The sequence below is a fragment of the Crocodylus siamensis genome, chromosome 10, assembly GCF_052110815.1.
Source record: "Crocodylus siamensis isolate JL-2025a chromosome 10, ASM5211081v1, whole genome shotgun sequence".
In the NCBI taxonomy this organism is placed as follows: domain Eukaryota; kingdom Metazoa; phylum Chordata; order Crocodylia; family Crocodylidae; genus Crocodylus; species Crocodylus siamensis.
Window position 1 is genome coordinate 36,679,908 of NC_143404.1, and position 22,045 is coordinate 36,701,952.

The 22,045-nt window shown below is 40.9% G+C and overlaps 1 protein-coding gene across 9 annotated transcripts in view; it reads left to right on the plus strand.

The window, feature by feature from the left end:
- Nucleotides 1-569: 569 nt before the first annotated feature.
- The window catches only part of ANKHD1 (ankyrin repeat and KH domain containing 1), a 162,395-nt gene continuing 140,919 nt past the window's right edge, over nucleotides 570-22,045 (plus strand). For 5 of the 9 annotated variants that reach the window (XM_090021012.1, XM_090021014.1, XM_090021013.1 and 2 more), the window contains exon 1: nucleotides 571-954. In XM_090021012.1, the coding sequence (XP_089877138.1) occupies nucleotides 676-954 (279 nt within the window). In that variant the 5' untranslated portion in view covers nucleotides 571-675. Of the gene's footprint in view, nucleotides 955-22,045 lie in introns of all 9 variants that reach the window. The other 4 variants (XM_090021008.1, XM_090021009.1, XM_090021011.1 and 1 more) reach the window with 1 other exon arrangement.

A 22,045-nucleotide genomic window follows, 5' to 3' on the forward strand; every position in this document is an offset into this window, starting at 1 on the left:
ACTGGCATCCCGCTCGTCCAATCACGGCCCCGCAGCGAACCGGGATGGGAGCGGGAAGCGGGAAGTGAGCAGGCAGCCGTCTACATTGATAGACGCGGCTCAGACCCAATCACACGGCCCGGCCAAAGCAACTGGGGGGGTGTTCTCACTCACTGAGACCTTCAGACAGAGTCGAAGGGGAGGAGGCGTGACAGACTGGGACATAAGCCAATCATACGGCGCCAGACTCTGTGCCATATGACTGATCCAACATTTGACCAATCAGCTTCCGGAAAGATCAAATTAAGTTTGATTGACAGTAATGTTATCCAACCAATCATTAGAAATTCCGGGAGAGGCTTGACTGACAGACCAGATACCAAATCGGATTTCTGCAAATTCAGGAAGCGAACTAGCGAGAATTGGGCGGGGCGCGGGGTACAAACCGCCTCGGCGTGTGCTCTCAAGGCAGCATGCTGGGAGCGCGTGACGAATGATTGATTGGCGGCAGCTGTATCCAATGGAACTGCGCCATAGGCCGAGCGCGGCCAATAGCAATGGTTGAAGCGGGCGGGTTGGGCGGCGCAGCGCCCGTGGGCCTGGTAGGTTGTGAGAAGTTAGTGGCGCTGCTGCTGGTGCTGTGAGGGGACGGAGACGGCTGGGCTGGGAGAGCAGCGGCGGCCCCAGATCAGCGTGATGCTCACGGACGGCTCCGCCGCCCCCGTCGGCGACGAGGAGATAGACTCGGTCACTCCCCGCGCCTCCGCCACCGCCGAGCCCCCCGCCGCGGCCGGGCCCGCCCCACTGGGGCTGCGGGCCGTGCGTCTCTTCGGGGAGGCCGGGCCCGGTGGCCCGGGAGGCCCCGGGGCGCCCGGCGCCGGGGAGGCCGCCCTCGACTTCAAGCTGGCGGCTGCCGTGCTGCGGAGCGGGGGCGGCGGCGGCGGTTCCGGCAGTGACGAGGACGAGGTGTCCGAGGTGAGAGCGAGGCCGGGCCGCCGCCGCGCGGCTTCCTGGCCAGGCCGGGGCCCGGAGCCGGCGCGCCGCGTTCTCCCGAGCGGCGTCTCCGCCCCTGGCCCCGTGTCCCCCATCCACCTCGCCCTCTAGATCCCCGCAGCCGCGCCGCGTCGGCGGCCTCCGGGGCCTTCCGCATCTACCCGCTCCTCTCCTGGCGCCCAGGATCCGCGTCAGCTCCTTGCCCCGAGCTTCTGGGCTCGCGGATGGGGGCGGGGTCTTGTCCCGGCGCCCTCACTTCTCTGTCTGGGGGGGCTCGGCTCCCTCGCGATCTTACCTTTGTAGGTTGCCTGGAGACAGCGGGGTTTCTGCGCCCCCCCGATGCCCCCAGCCCCACACGCTCTTTGGAGTCAGAGGTGCTGAGCATCATGTCTGCACTCAGGCAGGGGGAGGGGAGCCGAGCACACATTTCTTTATCATTATTTTGAAAACTGGGCTGAGCCAAGATATTTTTCATTGAGCCTTTTTCTAACCTGCTTGGAGACCATCATGGCTTCTAGCAGTTGGCCACTGAACCTAGGGAGGAGAATTCTTGCAGCAGCCTGCCTGCCTCTGCGCCCATCCTGAAGGGGCATGTGATGTTCCCAATACCAGTAAAAAGTGCACTGTTCTGTGCACCTAGCTGCAGTCTTAATGTCACTGCCTTTTGTGGAGAAAGAGTGCTCTTTCCACCTTCTCCCCTAGATGTAGCTTGAGGAGAATGAAGAAATCCCAATCTCAGCTCTTCTAAGCACACACACAAGTTTGGGGGAGGGGGACAGGTTTGGTTACCTAATCTGCTTTACCCCAGGTGGAGTGTTAATAGGTATCTGAGCTTCCAGTTAACACTTCTTCATCCAGTTTAGGGACAGAGGAAGAGTGTAAGATTTAATTAATCATTGCCACCACCTGGTAGTCTTATGATGAGAGGCAAGTCTTATTTGCATGTCCACCAAATGTAGCGGGGAGAGGTTTGAGGTGTTACCCACCTCCATTATTACCCCCATCTGTCTGGGAGGAAGTAAGGAGGTGAATTTCAGCATCCAAAGCACGTGTGCTGCTGCTCTCCCCTACCCCTTTATGACTTCAGAAAGAAAAGGGAGTAACAGAAAAAATTGGTGCCAGGTTTTCTCTGTAGTAAAATTCATGGAAGTCTTTGGTGGACTGATGCTTGAATTTTCCATTTCCCAGTTTCTCCTGAAGGAATGGAAGGGGGGAGCTCAGTGCTCATCCTCCCTTTTAGGAATCCACTCTTTATGAAATGTCCACAAGGGTTTGTATCCATTTAGCTAAACTTTGTTTAAAATCTGACAAGCTGCTGCAACATTCATGGGTAAGCATTTTCTTATTTGAGATAGTTGCCCACATAAATAATACAACACGCGCGTGTTCTCTAAACATTTGAAAAGTGAATATATTTTAGTGGGCTTGGATTTTATTTGTACACTGTTTGCAGCTCTTTCCTGTCCAAGAGAAGGAAAAACAACTGCTTCTCTTCTGGCATCTACCTATGAAGTCTCTTACATCAGTCCCATCATACAGTAGCATGATTCTGAAAACATAATACATGTCTAGATGAGAAATTCCATGGAACAATTAAAGTCTGAAAATATTCTTCAAAACATAGTATATCAGAATCTCTGAGGGTATTTTTATTGTATTGACGCCATCACTCTATTTCCAAAGCAGAACTTACAAATATTCTTTTTGTTATCTACATCTCTAATAGAAGGGGTGCGTCTTAGTTGAGATCCTCTTAATGATGCTAGGGAATGGTAAAGTACTATAAACAGGCTGTCTTTGGAGTGTGTTGATTCATTATAAGCAACTGAGGGTAAAAAGACTGGTGTGTGTGTGTGTGTGTGTGTAAGACTAGAATGTAGCTAATAACGTTTTTACCTGAGAGAGAATTTTTAACCCATTTTATTTTAAGTCTCTGCCAAACATAGGTTGGTTTGGCACTTCAGTCTTAGCTTGACCCTCAGTATATTCTTGCTACTTGTACCCATTGTTTGTAGAGGTGACTCTGTGGAGGGACCGTGACATGAATAGGTGAGCCTTTCAAAAATGGTTCCATGCTAACCTATTGCAGAACAAGGTTGTTTGATGTCAGGAGATAATTTTTTGACCTCCTTTAGACACACCTGTTGCTGTTGTCTTTTATGCCACAGAAGACTATTAAATATTTGACTTGAATAAAACTGTTTTGAAAACCTGACTACTATCTGGGCAAGTACTGTCCAATGTCATGAGTCCTGTATATCTTGAGGGTAGTACTGGGGCCTGGAATTAGGAAAAACTGAAGGAAAACTTCAGAAGAATAGAATTCTAAATAGTATTTGACACATTTCCTTGATTTATGCTTTTTTAAAAAAAAATATAGCAGTGAAGTCACAAAAAAGGAACCATCATAAACTGGCATTCAATACACTTCTGCTTGTGCATGTGCAGTAGTGCTTAATTTTCATATCCATATGTTAATGTTACTTTAATATGTTAGAGTAATTGGATTAGTCAAAATGCAGTTTAAGGGGAAAAAATCAGGGAAGGAAAATTTTACCTGAAATTTTAAAGTAGCTTGAAAGGAAAATATCCTTCCCATTTTACAGATGAGAAAATTAAGCACTGAAATGATGCAGTTTATCCAAGGTCATGTAGGTCTAAGCAAGAGCTGGGAATACAACTTGGGTCTTCTAGTTCCTTGGTCTTTTGTCCTATTAGCTTCATCATTTTGATTTTCATAAGATGTTAAATGGAAAAATACTTGAGGTGGGACTCGAGGAACATGCAAAGTACTAATGGTTGCTTAATAAACTTTTTAACAGTATTTTTGTCTTGGTTGTCTTAAAGAGTTATAGCGTAGATTGGGTCACAAAAGATGGCCATCAGATATGGAAAATTTTCAGAAGAGGAGAAATTCTGAAAGAAAACTTGTCTTAACCGGTTTTGAGGCAAATCTATACTTGAAAGAGTGGGAAGCATTGTGATCCCATGTAGGTCTGTTTGAATGGACATACTACATAGGTGAATCAATAGATGTGAAATTAGTGGTGTGAATGATGCACAGAGAGATTGACAGGTTGTGATTTAGGTGTCACTTTTCTGAATCTCCTCAAAGCTCAGCAATAATGTATGTTGGAAACACAGCTAGGCAACAGATTCAGGCATAATTCCTGGGTACCAGGTGAACTAGAATATTTATTGGCTATTACTACTGAGGGCGAAAAAAACCTGAGAGAAATTGGAGTCCTTGAGCTTGCAGGAGATATTGAAACCAATGAGACAATACCTAGCTGGACGCCATTTTGAAATTGCTGTGGGTTGCCCAAGAATTTGCTGATAATGATATGAAACTTCTGGCCTTTGTTGCTACATTAAGCTTGGTCACAAGTCTCATGAACTGCCACTTTTGTGCCTGGATTCTGCTGGTGCTGTAATTGGTACCAAATGGAATAAATAGGTATTGATAGTAAATGAACCTTTTAACACTAGCTCTAGGTCAAGATAAAACCATGTTGGCAGGACACTATGCATGGCACTGTAGAGTTTGTAGGGAATCTGTCCTTTGGCTATAGAGGACTTCTGGAGTTAGGGTAATTGCTGTATTAATCTCTTAGCTTTCACTGGTATTATACCAACCAAAATATTTGACTCTTCTCTTTTAAAGAGAAAATCAGGCTGCAGAAACAAGTGTGCAGTTACAGGATTTAGAGTATTCTATGCACCCTTTACTTAAAATGACTATTTAATGATAAATGTACTCAAGGGTCATGAGTTTCAGTTCATTAAGAAGTGGCTTCTGGCTGTCAACATATACAAGCTAGCACATCTGTTGTGTTCCATAGTTGTGGATTTGTTCAAAGGCAATTGGACTTCACTACTTTCAGCTAAGGCTTGTCAGTCGGCTTCTACACATAGCAGAATAGTTGATGCCAGTCAGATTTCTTTGCTTCAAACATGTTCCTGTTGCATAAGCCTCTAGGCTTAGTTCCATAAAGAACAAGTTAATAAATCAGATATAACCTGCCTCCTAAAATAAGTAGCGTTTAAAGTTCTAGTACTGTGCAGCTCATCTTAATTCTTAAAAGGTTTTCTTGCTTATAAGAAAAAACAAGTATTATGCCTTTTAAAATCAGAATATTTTTAAAGAAAAATTAATCCTCCTAAAATTAAGACCTATTTAATTATGTTGCTGTCTTAAAGAGCATATGAATCTATAAACTCGTAAAATAATTTAAATTGTATTGTAAATTAGCCCTCTGCAAATGACTTAAATGTTTTCCTTCTTAAAATTCCTGAAGAATCGGGAAGTAGCCAAATACACTGAGTAGGCATTACATTAAGCATTTATATTTATATTTATGGTTCAGTGATTACTAGTATTTGCACTGTTTGCTGTGCAAGTACCTTCATAATTTGTTATGTAGAAAACCTTTTGCCTCAATTATTTTTGTATCCTTTTGCTTAGCAGGTACAAAGAGAATATTATCTCTATGTGTTGACTGGTTTAGGGTTGAAAGAATGATTGGGAGTTGAAGAAAGAACAGTTGGTTTTCTTCTCAGTAAATAAAAAGCAGGCCAGAGTGGACAAAATAGTCTAAAAATTTGAAGGAAAAGAAGCCTCATTTTCAAAGACCTTTGGGTGCTTAAAAATGAAGTAATCGCTTCATGGGATTTTTCAAAAGTGCCTGTATAGGTTAGACACCTTATTTCCATTAAAGTCAACGAGCCTTAGAAAACTAACCTGTTTGGGCACGTATGTAAATCTTGCTAGGTACCTAAATATCTTTTGAAAATATGGCCTTTGGTGACAAGACAGTCCTTTGATGTACAAAAATATAATGTTTCCTTTGCTTAATAAATCACATATATAAACATTTTCATAAACATTTTAATAATCATTTAACTAGCATGTTTGATTGTTGTATTTAATTAAAACAATTTAAAAAGCTTTGATTGTGCATTTTCAATGGCAACTTATTTCCCCTCTGACTACAATTTGACTTTACTAAAATAAGAAATGCATCATTCACCGTTTTTCTTGATGTAATAAAATATAAACATTAAGATTTTAAAAACAGTATAAGTAGGGCTATGTAACTGTCTACATTAGTGCATCCTTGTAGTTAGCAACAAATATCAGATTTGGTGTAAAGGCTATATTTAGATAGAAATCAACATATTTGGATAGATAAGCCAATGAGTAAACTGTTTTAGGAAAATAACTGAAGTACAAATGCAAAACGAGATGAAAGTACTTTGATTTTAATCAAGGTTTCCTGTTTGCTGAGTTGAATCAATCCATGCTAATTTCTTGTATCCAGTTAACAGTGAAGAAAATACTTTACGCAGCCATCCATAACCTTTTCTGCCTACAGACAACAATACTGAACAAGTAACATGCTTTGGGCAACTCTATGCTTTGTTTTCCCTGACAGTCTCGGATTTAAGTTTTTAATTTTCTGTGGTTGTGAGCGACACTGGAGAGTTGTGGCTCATGAATAACATGCTGGTCACACAAGTCAGGGGCCAAAGCTTTAGGCAGATATAAAACCTTGTATACGGCAGATGGTTGTTGCTTTTCTCCATAAGTGACATCAAACTGGCCTTGTTAAAGAAAAGCCTGTTTCTAGCTATTAAAGAACCCTTCCCAAGGTTTTTCCCTTTCCAAAACTTATCAAGCAAGAAATGTAGCGTATGCAATTAGGTCCATAATGTTCAGTGGTATTACCTAAAATTAAAAGCCCTGTACCTAGGGGCTAAGTTGGGTCACTTTACTTCCTAGAGTGGTTGACCAGAAAATAATGCTGCTGAGAAGATCACCAGACCCCTTTCAATAATTCTTATAATTTGTTGTGCAAATGGGAATACCTGTTTGAGAAATTGGGGATAGCTTAAGTTTATTGAAATAATGTGTAAACTTGTAATTAAGTCTGTTTGTAAAATTGGGAAACTTATTAAAAGATGATGATTTCATGGTATATGAAATCTGAAATACTTTTCTACCTATGGGGACTTGTACCTTCTTTAATTTTTCCTAAGCCTGAGGAAGGGTGCCTGAGCCCAAAAGCTTGCAAAGAGAGATTTTTTTTTTTCTGTTTGTGATATTTTTGTTGGTCTAATAAGGTATCAATTCTGAGCCATGAATTTTAGTCTTGCATTTCTTTTTTGTCTCAGACCAACATGGCTACCAAATACATCCCTGAAATATGAAATTGAGACATTTAAGAGTTAAAGTTCATTGTGTAATTTAAATTTTCATTTGCATGTGGTATTACCTTCAATTTCTATGATTAGACTCAAATCTTAGTTTAACTTTTGGTAATTTAGTTTTTCTATAACAAAAGATCCTTACTTAAAAAGCTACCCTATCCCAAAGTATGAAAATGGACAGACTGGTAGATTAAAATCAGAGATGGATAGGCCACTTAACCAGGAAGAGATGTTGAAGGCCTGCAACACAAACAAAACTTCCATCAGTAGAGAATTACCTTCCTCCTGGATTTTAGTGTTTAATCCAGTTAACTTGTGGCAATGAAGATATGGGGATTTAATAATGCCTTTTTTGAAGGCACTGTTGTTCTGTTCCCCTAAATTTCAGCAGCTCAAGTCAAGGTGTATTGTTTGCCTTTCTTTAATTCATACCATCTTAATCCATGTTAATGTTAATTAGGGAGTTTGTCCCTAATTTGTCTTCTTTTAATAATACTTTGTTGTAATTTTTTTGCAATATTATATATCCTACATCAAAATGGGTCTAGAGGAGGTATATTAATACCATTTCTGGATGTTGTGGAGAAACAGATTGATGCTACATGTAGTTCCATTGCCTCCCAATTGTACTTTTTACGAGAACTCTAGTTTTCCCTCTTCTTTTTCCCTTTCCACCTTGGACTTTGGAAAGCTTTTAACAGTTTTTTCTCATAAGGTAGAGAGAATATTTCTTAACTTTGGCTAAGCAGGGTCAATCACAATTCCTAATGGAGCCATCTTGTTTCACTTCTCAGACAGCTGGCTTTAAATAGGTGATTCTTGCAGTCTCCCCTTTCCATAAGAGCCTATAATATCCGCTGGTCTTCACTTGATTGTATATCTCTACAAGATCTATCAGCTGGCCCTCCTCCAAGAATTCTAGTCTCTTTGACAATGGATGACAGGCCTAAAATAGTTAAAATAAGAAATCCTGTAACATTTCATGGGTATAGTTTTAGCTAAGCTCACAAGTTATTTCCCTCAGTTACCTTCAGTAAAATATAACTTCTTACCTAACTAAAGAAATTCAACAGAAAGCAAGGTATAGTAGATGCACTTTGTAGACTAACTGAATCAAAGTTCAAACTTCTACCATCAAAAACTTCCTTATTGTAAAAGCCTGAGTAGAATGGTAAATGTTACAATGTTAGGCATGTTAACAAATATCTTCTGTTTCAAACCAAAAAAGGAGATGATCAGCTTTCAGGGCTGAATGGTCCATTTACTTGCACCCTAATCTTTCGATTTTTGGTAGCCTTTCTGAAAAGAGACTTCCACATTTTTAACCTTTTTATTGCCTGATTTAAGTTCTTGGTGAAACAGAGTTTTATAGCACAAGGGTTCATGCTGCTGTAATGTTTGCTGGGATGGACTTCTAGTCAGGACAGCTCTTGAATTAGAGTTTAGCCTATATTGTCTGTTGGTTTCTTAAGGCTGTTCACACTGAGACAAACTTGAAACAGGCAAACTCTTACTGTATCTGAGCCCTCACAGAGTTGCTTGATCTGTGGCTTTGATTTAGAGTATAAAAATGGTGCATTGTTAAAATGTGTTGGAGAGGCGTACCATGTATACAACTTTTCCGTATGTAAATAATGTCCACTTAGGCAGATTAGTAAGTAAAGAATAACAAACATAGTTTGGAAGCCAAAATTATAATACTAATAAGTCCGTTCCCCCTAACTCCCCTTCTGATACTGAGAGAGGAAATATGAGGTTTTTCTTGAAGTGGAGTTGAGAGGTGACAAATAAGACTGCAAAAGAAGCACACTTACTAGAGAAGAATCATGGAATTTCCTTTGTTCCCAGGAAGGGGGATTCAACCTGTAACATTAAGTAGATGGCTTTCTTTCCTATACTAATAATTCTAGGCAAGCAAGTTTGAACAGAAAAGAATAGAAAATAGACCCAAGTAAAACTGTACATTTTAAACAATTTGTGCTTTTAGTTTGTTAATTATGAGGTCTGTTTTTGATACTTGGATTCCTGGGTTGACTTACTCAAACAAGAGTCTTTTCTTTCCCTGGATAAGCTATTTCTACTTCATCCTACACTGAGATCGTAATACTGACATTCTTAAGTTCTTATCTCTATATCCATGACTTACCTAAGCATAACATTATTTCTGTGGAAATAATTAATGTTAGAAATTAAGACTTAACCTGCAGGATATTGGGGATGTAAGGACTGGGCATGGCAGGGAATGTTTATTAAATAATGAGAAAAATGGGGCATGTATGTTAATGTGGAAGCTGAATACATGTAATGTCTAACAAACCTAAATAAGGCATATCTTAGGCACTAGGGTTTAGTGGTCTGCCTTCATTTAATGGTTTTCTTGAGTGCAAGAGTAGTCTAATCTGGATGTGTACATTTAACTCATGGATCCTAGTGGGAGCTTATCAGTGTATTTTGAGAACAGGGAAGACAGCACTTGAAACTAACTATAATGGTGAATTCCTTGTTAGTAATTGAAAAGATTGACTTGTAAATAAAACTTCCTCAGTCTGCTTATTAGTGAATCAAATTCCTGGGATAAGTCCTAGCTGCGGTCCTGGTTTTTGTCATTTGAGTACTTTTAGAAGTGTTGTCTAGGTTGTATAGTTTGCTTCTGAGTTGTTCAAAGGAATTTCATAAGGTAGTATGTTGTTTTGCAGTAAGAGGAGTTGTTCTTTTTTTCCCCCCGGTATCCTTATTTAACCCCCACAAAATCTAGGTTGCAAGCATACCTATGTTCTGAGCTATTCCCTCTTAAGAGTGTCAGTTTAAAAAAGAGAACCTTGCATATTTCGTACTCAAGGTTGTACTTCCACAGGCCAAACACTCTTATTCAAGTCATGGCTGTAACCTTAACTTTGGTCCAGTGAAGTTTGTAGGTGTTCTTGAGATTAAATATTGCTTCATTTAGATTTTTGTAGTTTGGTATAAGGAAGTCTTTTTCAGTGAATATCTACAGAAGTTAGTTCTCAAGAGTGCCCTTTGGAATTTAATGAGGTTTGAGGAAAGGGCTGTACTTTGATTGATTAATGTGCTTCCTTGGGGGGAGAGGAGGATGAGTGGTTTTAGGGATAGTCATAGCCCCCCTTTTGAGGCTAGGTACAGACAGTCAAAAAGCTTGAAGCTGAATTGATTTGGTCTTTCCTGCACAGATTAACTTAATATGCACAGATTAAATTGGAACAAAAGTGGACAGACATTTACCTTTGATTCATGGAATGCAACCACATGCCTGCAGTGGCTCAGGCTAGAAGTCAGGGTGTGGTAGAGCATGGCTCTCTGGCTGTGTGTTCACTTCCTCTTCCTGCCGTCCCTGAGGTCTCTTTGGATTTGCAGTCCACAGTCACTGCAACAGCACTCTGTAGAATTGCTCTCATCACTTCTTTCTGCTTCCAGGTGCCTCTGGGATTTGTAGTCCACAGTTGTAGCCAGCAGTAAGTTTGAGCAGGGGAAGAGGTGTTTAACTACCTTCCCTGGCCCCAGATCTCAGCTGGGGTTTGTCTGGGGAAGCATTCCTCCACCCCCTGTAGACTGGGGTGCATCCCCAGCCAGGCTTGCCCCCCCCCCTTGTCAGCTTGTTCTTACCATTCCAGGTAGGGAATGGAGGGGTGGGGTCAGCCCTGCTCTCTTGCACAGCATAGCCCAGGGCTGGAAAGCATGCTGGGGGACTGATTTAACTTGAACCAGGAAGAGGTCTGGGACAGGAGTTTCATAAACCGGTTTGACCCAAATCAGTTAAGTTTGATACTATGTTCAACCAGGTTTATCTTAAACCAGTTTGTCATTTTGAAACTGGTTTATTTGCACTGAACTTCTATGTTACAGGTTTAGACCAGTTTCTGATCACTTAAACTGGTTTATGTGTAACTTCTGTCACTAGCCTGAGAGCGAGTGAGCTATGGTTTGGTAGGGACAATAAGGGGGATACAGGCACCCCTGTGCATGAGGCAGGGGATTGGGAATGGGCATTTGTGGGAAGGGAATACATTGGGCATAGGGAGGAGGAAGTAAGTGATGGTTGGAAAGGTAGATCATGAGTGAGTGTGTGTGTGTATTGATCAAAGGTGGTATGGATTGCTGTCAAATTTGGGTGGGGGCTGCAGGGATATTTAGGAGGATTTTTTTTTGGCGCCTTGTGATGTAACCTGCCCAGGGCCCTTATGGGAAGGAAGGCATATATATCTGATGGGTTTTTTTTTTTTTTTTTTAAACCGTAATGTTAAATACCCTCATCCTAACGCAAGCTTTGGGTACCTTATTCAGGTTTTTTTTGATGGAATCTGGCTGGGATGTGCATATGTAAATAAAATAGTTAAGAGCATGATGGAAATTGATTTATCTTATACAGACCCCTTGACCAACTCTTGCCTTCTGAATATATTCCCTAAAATATTTGAAATTGTGTTTTTTGGATAAAAGCATGAAAAAATGCAAAGTCTAGGACTGTGATTTGCTTAACTTCTAATATGAAATGAATGGAGAAATGCTCCTGTAATGTATTTGCATTGGTGGGGTGGGGGGAGGGGGGGTATAGACACTGATCTATATTTTTTTTAAATGACTGGTGATTTGGGGTCTATCCTGAGGTACTTTGAAGGAGCCTGTTTTTCCCCCTTCCAAAAGGTAGACGCTCCAAATACCAGGCCTCTAACTTGTTGAACACCTGTAATCTCTATAGTTACACTCCAGGCTAAATTTTGAGATGTGGTGTTAATTGCTTAGATTATTAAAAACAAAGAAAGTATATAAATGTTTCATGATGCAATATGATTCATTAGGAATCTACAATACTTCTGTGCTTCAACTTCAGATTTTTGGGGCATGTCTGCTTTGAAAGTGGTTCTCCTTATGTACTCAGTGACAAAGTATAAATTGCATATTGTGTCTGCATCCTTAAAGTGAATTCATAGTTGAGTCTCCATTAAAATATGCTGTCCTGCCCTGCCACTGTACAGTGACCTGAGGAAGGGCACGTGGTGTCTGAAAACTTGTCCAGCAGCTCTCTTAATCATACAGTTGGTCCAGTAAAGATATCACAGAGGAGCTTTACCACTTGACAGGGTACAGTTTGGCTTTCTTGTCTGCTGAGGCAGATACTGCATTATGGCTTAGTATAACTAGCTTATTGTATGAATGCAGCTTAAACTCTGAATTTTTGGGGCCCGTAATATGATTTTAAGCACACATTACCTCTCAATAATGTTAGTCATATGCCTGCAACCTCCTCATCACCTTAGTAAATATTAGGATAATAGGATAGTACATTTAGAAGGCACCTCACAACATCACCTAGTCCAGTCCCCTGCTTAAGGTAGGATCATCACTGACTAAATCATCCCAGGCAACTGTGTCTAACTTGCTCTTGAAAACTTATAAGGATGGAGATTCCTTACTTTCTCTAGATAGCCTGTTCCACTGCTTGACCGTATAGTCAGAAAGTTCCTTCTAAATCACCAACTTGAATTTCCTCTAGTACTGCTTAAGGCCATTGCTCCGAATCCTGTTCCTTATAGCTACAGAGAAAATCCCTTCTCTATCCTCTCTCTGTAATGTCCCTTCAGGTATTTGAAAATGTAATTAAATCCCTCTCAGTCTTCTTTTCCATCCTAAATAACCCTAATTATCTTTTATTGCAATTTTCTTTCTTGACCTTATTGTGGGATTGAGGGGGTGGGGGTGGGAAGGATACATGTAGGAGTAAAGGCCTACACCTAAGCATATCTTAAATTGTGATGAAGTGGAGTTACTTCAGTGAGGAGTTTGAGCAGAATCTCTTGTTAGGCTCATTATGTGGTCTAATGAAGGAAGCAGGGGAACTCTCTTCTTGCAACTACACAGAATTAGAAAGAAAATTCAGTAAGTTCATAAGCTCCTTGGTGTGGTTTAGGGCCAACCAGCTCCCTTTCCCAAAACCAGCATCAGTGTTTTTTTTGGGTTTTTTTTGTCTTGTCCCCAGCATCTGGTTTCTTTCCAGCTAAAACTAGATTATTGAAGGTCACTGCTTGCATGTAGTGGCTGATAAAGCTATTTTAGTTTTTTGGGCTCTACAAAGTGATGCTCTTTGTGAGTGTCCTTAAGAAATGTTTTATAGCTCGTAGAGGTTGTGGTGGCCTAAATGTTCCTTGTATTTTGTGTGCATTGAAGTTCAGTAATTGTTCTTGAAGTGTTGCAAATCCAGGATTTGGATGGAGGTGGGTGGGGGAATTGTGGTTATACAGTGATTAGGATAATTGTCTCTTCCATTTGCTTTGTCATTCTTGCTCTACTTGGCCTACGCAGTAAAATCCCCAAAGTCTGTGCCTCCCCTGTCTACCTGTGTGCACAAACACCTCTTGCTGCCTTAAGACCTATAATAAGCAACTATAGAGCATTGTGGGTAGTCTTCAGGAAGTGGATATTGAAAATAGAAAAAAAAAAGGCCCTCTTTCCTAGTGATATATTTTATTCTTTATGTCTTGGGGCTAGAAACTTAAATCTTTATTAAAGGAAAACCAAGTTCTCAGAAGTTACATTTCTCATTTGTCAGTGTACCATTCTGATGTTACTAAATTGATTAAGCTAACTTAATTATATTTAAATGCTGCTCATTTTGCACTACTTTTACTGAACTAATCTACTTAAGATGGTTCCTTTCTTTCTTTTTCTGAAATGACAAAATCATAGTGGACTAGGCCAAAAAAGGTTCAGTCCCAACAAAAATGTTGCTGGCATTGTTATGCTGGCAAAGGGTGTGACTTCTTCCTACCCAACAACTGAAATAGCTGTGCTGGCAAAAGTCCCTGTTGTAGATGCAGTTATAGTAGCAAAATGTCTTGTTACCAGTATGGCTTATTCTGCATGGGGAACAGGTTTCAGCTATGCCAGCAAAGATCTCCTGCTGATCTAAGCTGTAGCTCTGTGCAGGGTTTGCTGGTAAAGCTGTATTTTGCACAGACAAGTTCTGTATTTATGGTGCTGTTTAACTCCTAAGTCCTTAGCTTATTCCAAAGAAGATGAAATGAGACATCCTGAATCCCAGGTCTAATTTTTAAGTTTGGAATCTGATATTCCTTAATATGTGGACTTTGGAGGGCAGCTGAAATTACGCCTAAAATGTTACCTTATGAAAAATTGTGATTTGCCACAAAATATAACTGCTTATCTTCATTTATCAATACTGTTTTTAGAGCAGAAATAATATTGATGGTAATGCTTTGGTACTGGCAAACATTCATATTATTTGAACTGATTAAAAAAGAGGAACTGGGTAACTTAAATCTGGCTAGGCTTTGAAAGAATTTAAACCTAACTCCTTCAGCACTACAGCATCCTCTTCTCATTTGGGGCTGTTAACATCACTTTCCCCTTCTCTGGATAGTAGCCCAGAAAGGTGGAGGGCAAAGGCCCAGTGCATGCATCACTATGGCCACCTGAGCTGCAGGATAGAAGGGCCCAGCCAGCCTGCAGTCTCTGTAAAGCCCACAGGCTACCATGCAATTGACAGAAGTGGGGAGGCTGGGGGCATTGGAGGTTTTAGTATTTGTATTTAATTCTTTAATGTGTTAGGGGGAGGGAGGGAGGGAAGGGGAGACTAAGTGTGCTGTGGCTGTCCCGAAAACCCCCTCAGAGTGGGATGTATGGACTTGGGAGGGCGCTTTCCTGGGTGAGGGGCAGGAGAGTGGGAGTGGGTGAGGATGGGAGAGAACATGAGAAGAATACATTTTTTTTTTTCTTTAATGAGGTGCATGGGGTAAAGAACATTGGGAGGTGAAGTTGTGCTTGGCAGGAGATGGTGCTCTCTTCTGTGTGACAGACTGGGAGCAGGAATGGGTTTTGGGTGGAATTTTAAAATTTTGGGGTATTTGGGGAGTTTTTGTTGCATGTAAATCTTTTTATGTTTTATATGTTCTCTTTTTTCCTTTGAGCTACCCTGAGCCTTTTTTGAGGATAGTACATAAAACAAATAAAATACCCTGATCCTAACACAAACTTTACTAGATATTACTAAACATTACTAGATTTTTAAAGGAATGAGTAGTCAGGTGCTATTCTGTGATGACCCCTTTCAACTTAATTGCCTGGGAAAACTGAATGTACACATCAATCTTAAAAATAGCTATATTCTGAAAATATTCAGTAACTATTGATTTCCATAAAATTAATGTTAATTTTAAAAGTGTATCATAATGGGGCATATCCTACAAGTGACTGAAAAATCCAGAAAGTTAAAGAAAATTGGTTTATCTGCATTGTGCCTCGGAGTATTAGTCATGAACCAGGAGCTTGTTATGGTAGATGACATATGGCCGCTTGATACAGAATGGGTCCCAAACAATGCATATAGCTTTTTGTGTGTGTGTGTCTAGAAAACTCAGACCTAAGAAATTGGTAGTACAACAGCTTTTTATTTCAAGTCCACACTTGTTTCATTTTGCTTCTGAATAACTTCCTAGGGTTAAAAGTATCTTGGGCAAGTAAAACAAAATGTTTTCTTGCTCGTTGTCTATACCATCAAACTTCTTGTAGTTTAGCTATGACAGCATTTGCTCCTAATGTGACCCCACTTTGTGCTGATAGTAATGTATTTTTGTGGTATAGATGATCTTGTTCAGTTACTGCTATATGACAAATCCTGGAAATGGAGGGGGGTGGAGACCCTGTTTGTCACTAATTGAACATGTTGTACTAATTTTGCCAGTGTAGAAACGTTTCAACAAAAAATACACCTCAACAGATGTTGCTGTACAAGGAAATGTATCTAATATAGATTTGGTCTTGGTCTCTTTCTGACCCATTTTCTCTGTCCCTCTCTGCGGTGGAAGTAATCAGCAGCTGGGGAGGGTGGGGAATTCCCTTTAGTTCCCCTGGGCTGGGCAAACCAGGCACCAACTGGGGACACTTGGTTGGGCTGACAATGGCCAGCAGGCTGGGGGACATGCTTTAGTGCCCCCTGCTTTTTCCAGTTGAAAACTGAACACGAGTTCAGTTGGTTATCTGGTCAGTCTATGCAGTTTGGAGGAAGTTGCCTGGACTGAATCGATTCTGCCTCGGGTTTTTTGACTGTCTGTACTTAGCCATGATGTTGGTTCAGTACCATGCATCCATGACCTGAAGTAAACCCAGCCATGCTATTGACATATGAACACCAATATAGTTGTGTCCAAATATTTGTGAATGTAGCTGCTACAGAGAGAGGAGATTGTATGTAACTCTATATCTGTAGAGCTGTCAGTGGTTGCTGCAGTCTTCTGGCAGTACTTCAGCAAAGATCTGTTGGATTCCTAGGAGATGAAAGTGAAACAGAACAATGTTGCTGAGAGTGCCAGTGTTTAGTGCTCCTGCTCCTGTCCCATACATCTAGCTGCTTATTGCTCAGTAGTAGTTTGCCAGATCATTTGGATTCTTAGTGATTTGGGTTTGCTCCTGAATTTTTCAGTATCACTGTCCAGTTGCAAACTAGATTGGCCACCTATATCTTAAATTAACACATTAACAAGTGTTTCTAATGAGAGTTACCAAATAAGATGCTTATTAACTGCCCAAAGCATCTAGCAAAGAGTCCAAAAATAGCCCAGTGACTAGCTGGTCTATTACACTTCTGATTGAGCTAGAGCATAGAGCTGAAACTGCAATACCAGCTGCCATATTAACACTTTCAGGAGTTTGAGGGCTGAACCTAGCTTGCATAAAGTTACTTCTTGTTTAAAAACTTGCTGCCTAATGTTTGACTTCATTTCATTCATTGTTACATCAGTAGACACTGCAGTTTTGAGTTCATTACTAATAAAAACCTGGTAAACTTAAGTTTTTATTACCCTGCAGCTGTATAGATAGAGATTTTGTTTGTTTTCCCTGCTGACAAAAACCTTGTCTTGGTGTCTCAGAACCTTTTCTCCTCTGTGCCTGACTGTAAAAACTTTCTTTTCGAAAAGGTCCTGGCAACATTGGAGCTACTTCATAACTTTTGTGTTTGCATATTTAGTATTTTCATGTTTAAGATCTACTAGTGTAGGGGATATTACGTATTGTCATGAGAAACAAATCTGCAAATGTGTAATTATAAATGCTGTATAGCCTCAACCTTGTGTGGCTTTCAGTAATGGCATATCTTCCTTTACTCAGTCCATCTCTAGCAGGCATACTGTTTATAAAAGAATTTAAAAAATGGGCTCTGACCCATATTTGAAACCATAAATTTAAACCCAGTCTATTTATCTGGGCCATTGTATTTCTCATGTTGAATTGCATTGCAAGGGTTTAGTAGTTCTCATGTTGTAGCATGAGATGGGTTCTCATGTTGTAGGATTAGTGGGAAGTACATTTCTGAAGTGAAAGCATTGTACTTGCAATAATATTGTCTTTGAACTTTAAAGGTCTTTTTATTTAGTATCTTGCTTTTTGGTTTTTATAAGTCATTAGAACATAAAGGCAAGCTGTGAAAAAGTGGGGTACAAAAGGGTCTTGGGGAAGAAAACTACATTGGTATAACAGTTGTACCTAAAATATCTTTGTTTTGAAATTGGTGTTGTCTCCACTCTCACAAGTGTTATGTTTTGTCACAAAGTTCAAATGTAGTTATGTGGTGAATAATGACCTTTGTCAAAATATAACTGTTGAATACAGTCCCTATTTGAAACAGATTTGTCTCACTAAAATATGCTACTTAAGGAGTTGAGGGTAAAATGTAGAGTCTTAGAATAATATGGAACAGTAGTCTGCTGTTGATCAAGTTAAGGAAATGTGTTTGTTCACACTTGTCATATAACTAAAAAGCTTGAGTCTGGGGTAATGGCAACAGTCAGTTAAATTGTCTTTAGTCTCCAATCCATATATTCAGGCATGCTCAAGATACCTATAAACATTACACTCTTTCTTAGATTATGCTCCTTTTAAATTACATTTTGGCACACATGCCTGTGTGTTAATATAAGAAACCCCAAAACAGTGATGACCTTGCATCTAGACTGATTAACCTGCCTTTGCCCATAATATTGTCAACTTATATTTAAGACTGATCTCTTTTTTTTTTTTCTAGAAATCAAAAATTTTTTATAGGATTATAAATTTATATATTAATTTTATATACTTTGCACAGTTGTACAAAGATTTACTCTTATTCCCAGTAAAAATCTATTAACTAATACGCTAACACTCAGAGCTGACCCTAGGGGTGTGTGGGACCTGTGGGGGGGAGAGGGGGGTGGCAGTGAGTGGCTGGAGCACAAGGGTGGGGAGGGGGGGGGTTGCCTCTTAAACTTACTATAGATTCATAAAGTAGGGTTGGAAGAGACCTTGTAAATCTTCTAGTCCCACCCTCTGCCCTGAGCAGGAGAAAAACGGGGTTCAAATGACCCCAGCCAGGTAGACATGAAGCCTCCTCTTAAAGACCCCCAGGGTATAGGAGCCATTACCACTTGCCTTGGAAGTTGGTTCCAGATCCTAGACACCCTGACTGTGAAGTAGTGCCTTTGGATGTCTAGTCTAAATTTACTCTCTTAACTTGTGACTGTTGTTCCTTGTTACCCTGGAGGGCACTTGGGAGAACAATGTCTCTCCCAAACCCCGCTGGTCCCCCCCCAGTGAGTTTATAGATGGCCACCAGGTCCCCCCTCAGCCTTCTCTTGTGAAGGCTGAATAGGCTAAGGTCCCGTAGCCTCTCTTCATAGGGTCTGCCCTGCTGTCCCCAGATCATGTGGGTGACCCTCCTTTGGACTCTGTCTGTGCTGTCCACATCCCTCCTGAAGTGTGGTGCCCAGAACTGGACACAGTACTCCAGCTGTGGCCTGACCAGTGTCACATAGAGGGGGAGAATCTCCTCCTTGGCCCTGCTTGTAATGCATCTGTGGATGCACGACAAGGTACAATTAGCCCTACTGACCGTGACCTCACATTGTCAGCCTACGTTCATCTTGGAGTCAACAATGAATGACTCCAAGATCTCTTTCTGCCACTGTGCTCTTGAGGAAGGAGTTTCCCGGCTTGTAAGTGTGCTGCTGGTTCCTACTGCCCAAGTGCAGCACCCTGCACTTGTCTGTATTGAAACCCATCCTATTTTCATTAGCCCACCCCTGTAACCTGTCCAGGTCCTGCTGTAATCTGTCCTTCCCTACTCATGTGCCCACCACAACCCAAATCTTGGGTTGGACTACCTGTCCAACTTTTAATTGTTCAATACACAGGATAAAATCTTCTTAATTAGTTACTATTAAGTATGTCCACTGAAACGGGAAACTAGTTCTGTTTTGCCTGCTTTGAACATGCATAAGGAATAAATTTTAAGTTGGGACATGGACAAATATAGACTTGGGGTGGGAACTATTATGTATGCAGAAGACTGTAGCAATTCAAATTTAGTAGAACAGCCCCAAGTTTAACTCTGGAAGATGCAGGGTTAAAGTTGAGGTGGTTGTATCTTTTATAGGCTTGTTAATAACTAACACTAATTATAAATGTTAGTACAACAGCAGCGGCTTCCCTCTGGCCTTTTGAAACCACTACAAGTAGGGGTGCACTGATATATTGGTTGGCCATTGGATTGGCACAGATAAAAGGAGAAATGACATTATTGGTTATTGGCCTTTTTTTGGGTCATTGTAGCCAATTAATTATGGCTACGTGCCCATGGCAGACTACAGGTCCACTGAGCAATGGGAGGGGTAGGGGTTGCTGGGGAGTTGTCACAGAGTGCTGTGCTAAGCAACAAAGGGACTGTTACTGCCTCCTGCTGTCACTGCCAGTGTCATGGCAGTGCCATGCACAGTAGGGGCCTGAGTGCCAGGACTGGCGCAGAGACGTTAGGCTGCACATGGGTGGGATAAAGTGCCTTGTGAGGGACGTTCTGTTCCACCAGGCATCTTTGAAAAAGGAGCTTCTCCCCGGCAGCCAGCAGAGCTCAGCTGCATGGGGCCCGCCAGCACTGAGACAGCAGCATGCTCTGGGGGTCCAAAAAAGCCTGATGCTGCTGTCGGCACGAGAGTCCTTCTTGCCTGCCTGGGACAGCAGCACAGGCTGTGTGGGGAATGTGTAGGAGCTGTGGGTAAGGGGGCTATGTACGTAGGAATAGGGGATTGAGGGACAGGAGGTGTGTGTAAAATGCAAAACAAACCAACAAAAAGGTGTGTTTTATGTCAGTAGTTTAAAATGCCTTGTGCTGTTACTAAATATTGGTTATTGGATTGGCATCAGCCAGTGTGATTGGTTAATCATCAGCTGTTGGTATTGGCCAAGAAAATCTTTAATCAGTCCAAACCTAACTACCAAGTGTATGTTTGTCCCTGCCCTCAGTCCTTAACTTTGATATTTAATTTGAATAGACATCAGATGACTGCTTTGGATACTGCAGAGGTAGCACAAACCATTTAAAAATGCTGTTGTATCACACAGCACAGCTTGATACTCTCTGGGATGAGGCATTTATTAAACAAGTTGTAGCTTTCCTGATCTGCGTTTATACTTCCTCTTACAACATGGCATTATTGAGTTTGTAGACCATCTCAAATTGTGTTTTAAACAGAAATGGGAAGTTCATACTTTTATCTCATTGGAATGTTATCTCTAAACTACAATGATGACACTTTCTGTATTAGCATTAGCTACAAATCACTTAATGTGGGATGAGGTATTTGAGGACTGTGAAAAGCAGGAGAAAGAAGGCATAATGGAACAAAAGGAGAGCAAGGATAGTGATGGTTCTAAAGGAGGGTATAATTTCAAAGTGATACTCTTCATGCCAATAAGGTTCTGAACAAATTTTCAATAGGGTGAAATACAAATCTAAGTAATGATAATAGTGGCCTCATTTTTTTGTAGAGCTCTCATTGCAGTTACTGGTAGGTTATCTTTAGGATGGAAGAAAGTATATAGTATTAAATATACACTGCAGGCTGTAATTTAAAAACAATTTTCCTCTGTTCAGAGAATGAGTTTGATATCCTTGTATTAAACTTTTTCACTCCGACAGCCTTCCACAGTATAAGATTATTACATCTACATTATTCTAAACTGTCAATTCTTTGAGAAGGTTCATAAACCTTATTTGAAGATCAGGCAGACCAGTGAAACACTTGACTGCTTCTGGTGCCAGAGCTTTTTGTGGTAGCTGCTAAAGTGCATGTAAACCTGGATGCTTTTGGTGGTTCCTTTAAGCATCTCTGCCATGAGAATGCAAAGTCACTCTGGAGAGGTGGCAGACAGCTCAAGTCTCATGAGTATTTACTTGTATTTTCATCTGTCTGCAGTTTGGCAGGAGAAGCCTTACTTTGTTCGGAAAGGTGTATTGACCCTCCCAAGCAGTATAGAGGGGATCTGCTGCTGTGAAGGCACTCAGTTTTGATGGTAGAACTGGATGGTAAAAATTCATTATGTAGGTTAAGCCACAAAATAACGTTCATATTAGTGAGTTGGGAGTCCTACTGCTTAACAAATCTTTCTGTTGTTTAAAAAGAATTGGTAAATTAGAGTGAACATAAATCACAAATTGGATGGCACATTTCTTCCACTTTACCTTGATTCTCAGTAGACCCAGTTATCTTTTGACCTGTAAGTTGAAAGTAACCTTTCAGTTGGAGACTGAAGACCTGTATCAAGCAGGAACTATATGGGTGGCAGAAGTAAATACCTAACCTTCGATATTATTTGGAAGCCATTTGTGACACTTAAGAATGTTTTGATCAGCTCCTCTCAGGCAGTTCCCGAGGGAGCTGTATATTTAAGTTAGCCCTATTGGTTGGAGGTATGATTATGTATTTGCAGAACTGTCAGTATAAGCCTGGGAGTGCAGGCAGTTGTGATGCAGCAATGTTTATACTGGTGTAAATGCATCTGTAACATGAGTCCTCCCTTCTCCAAT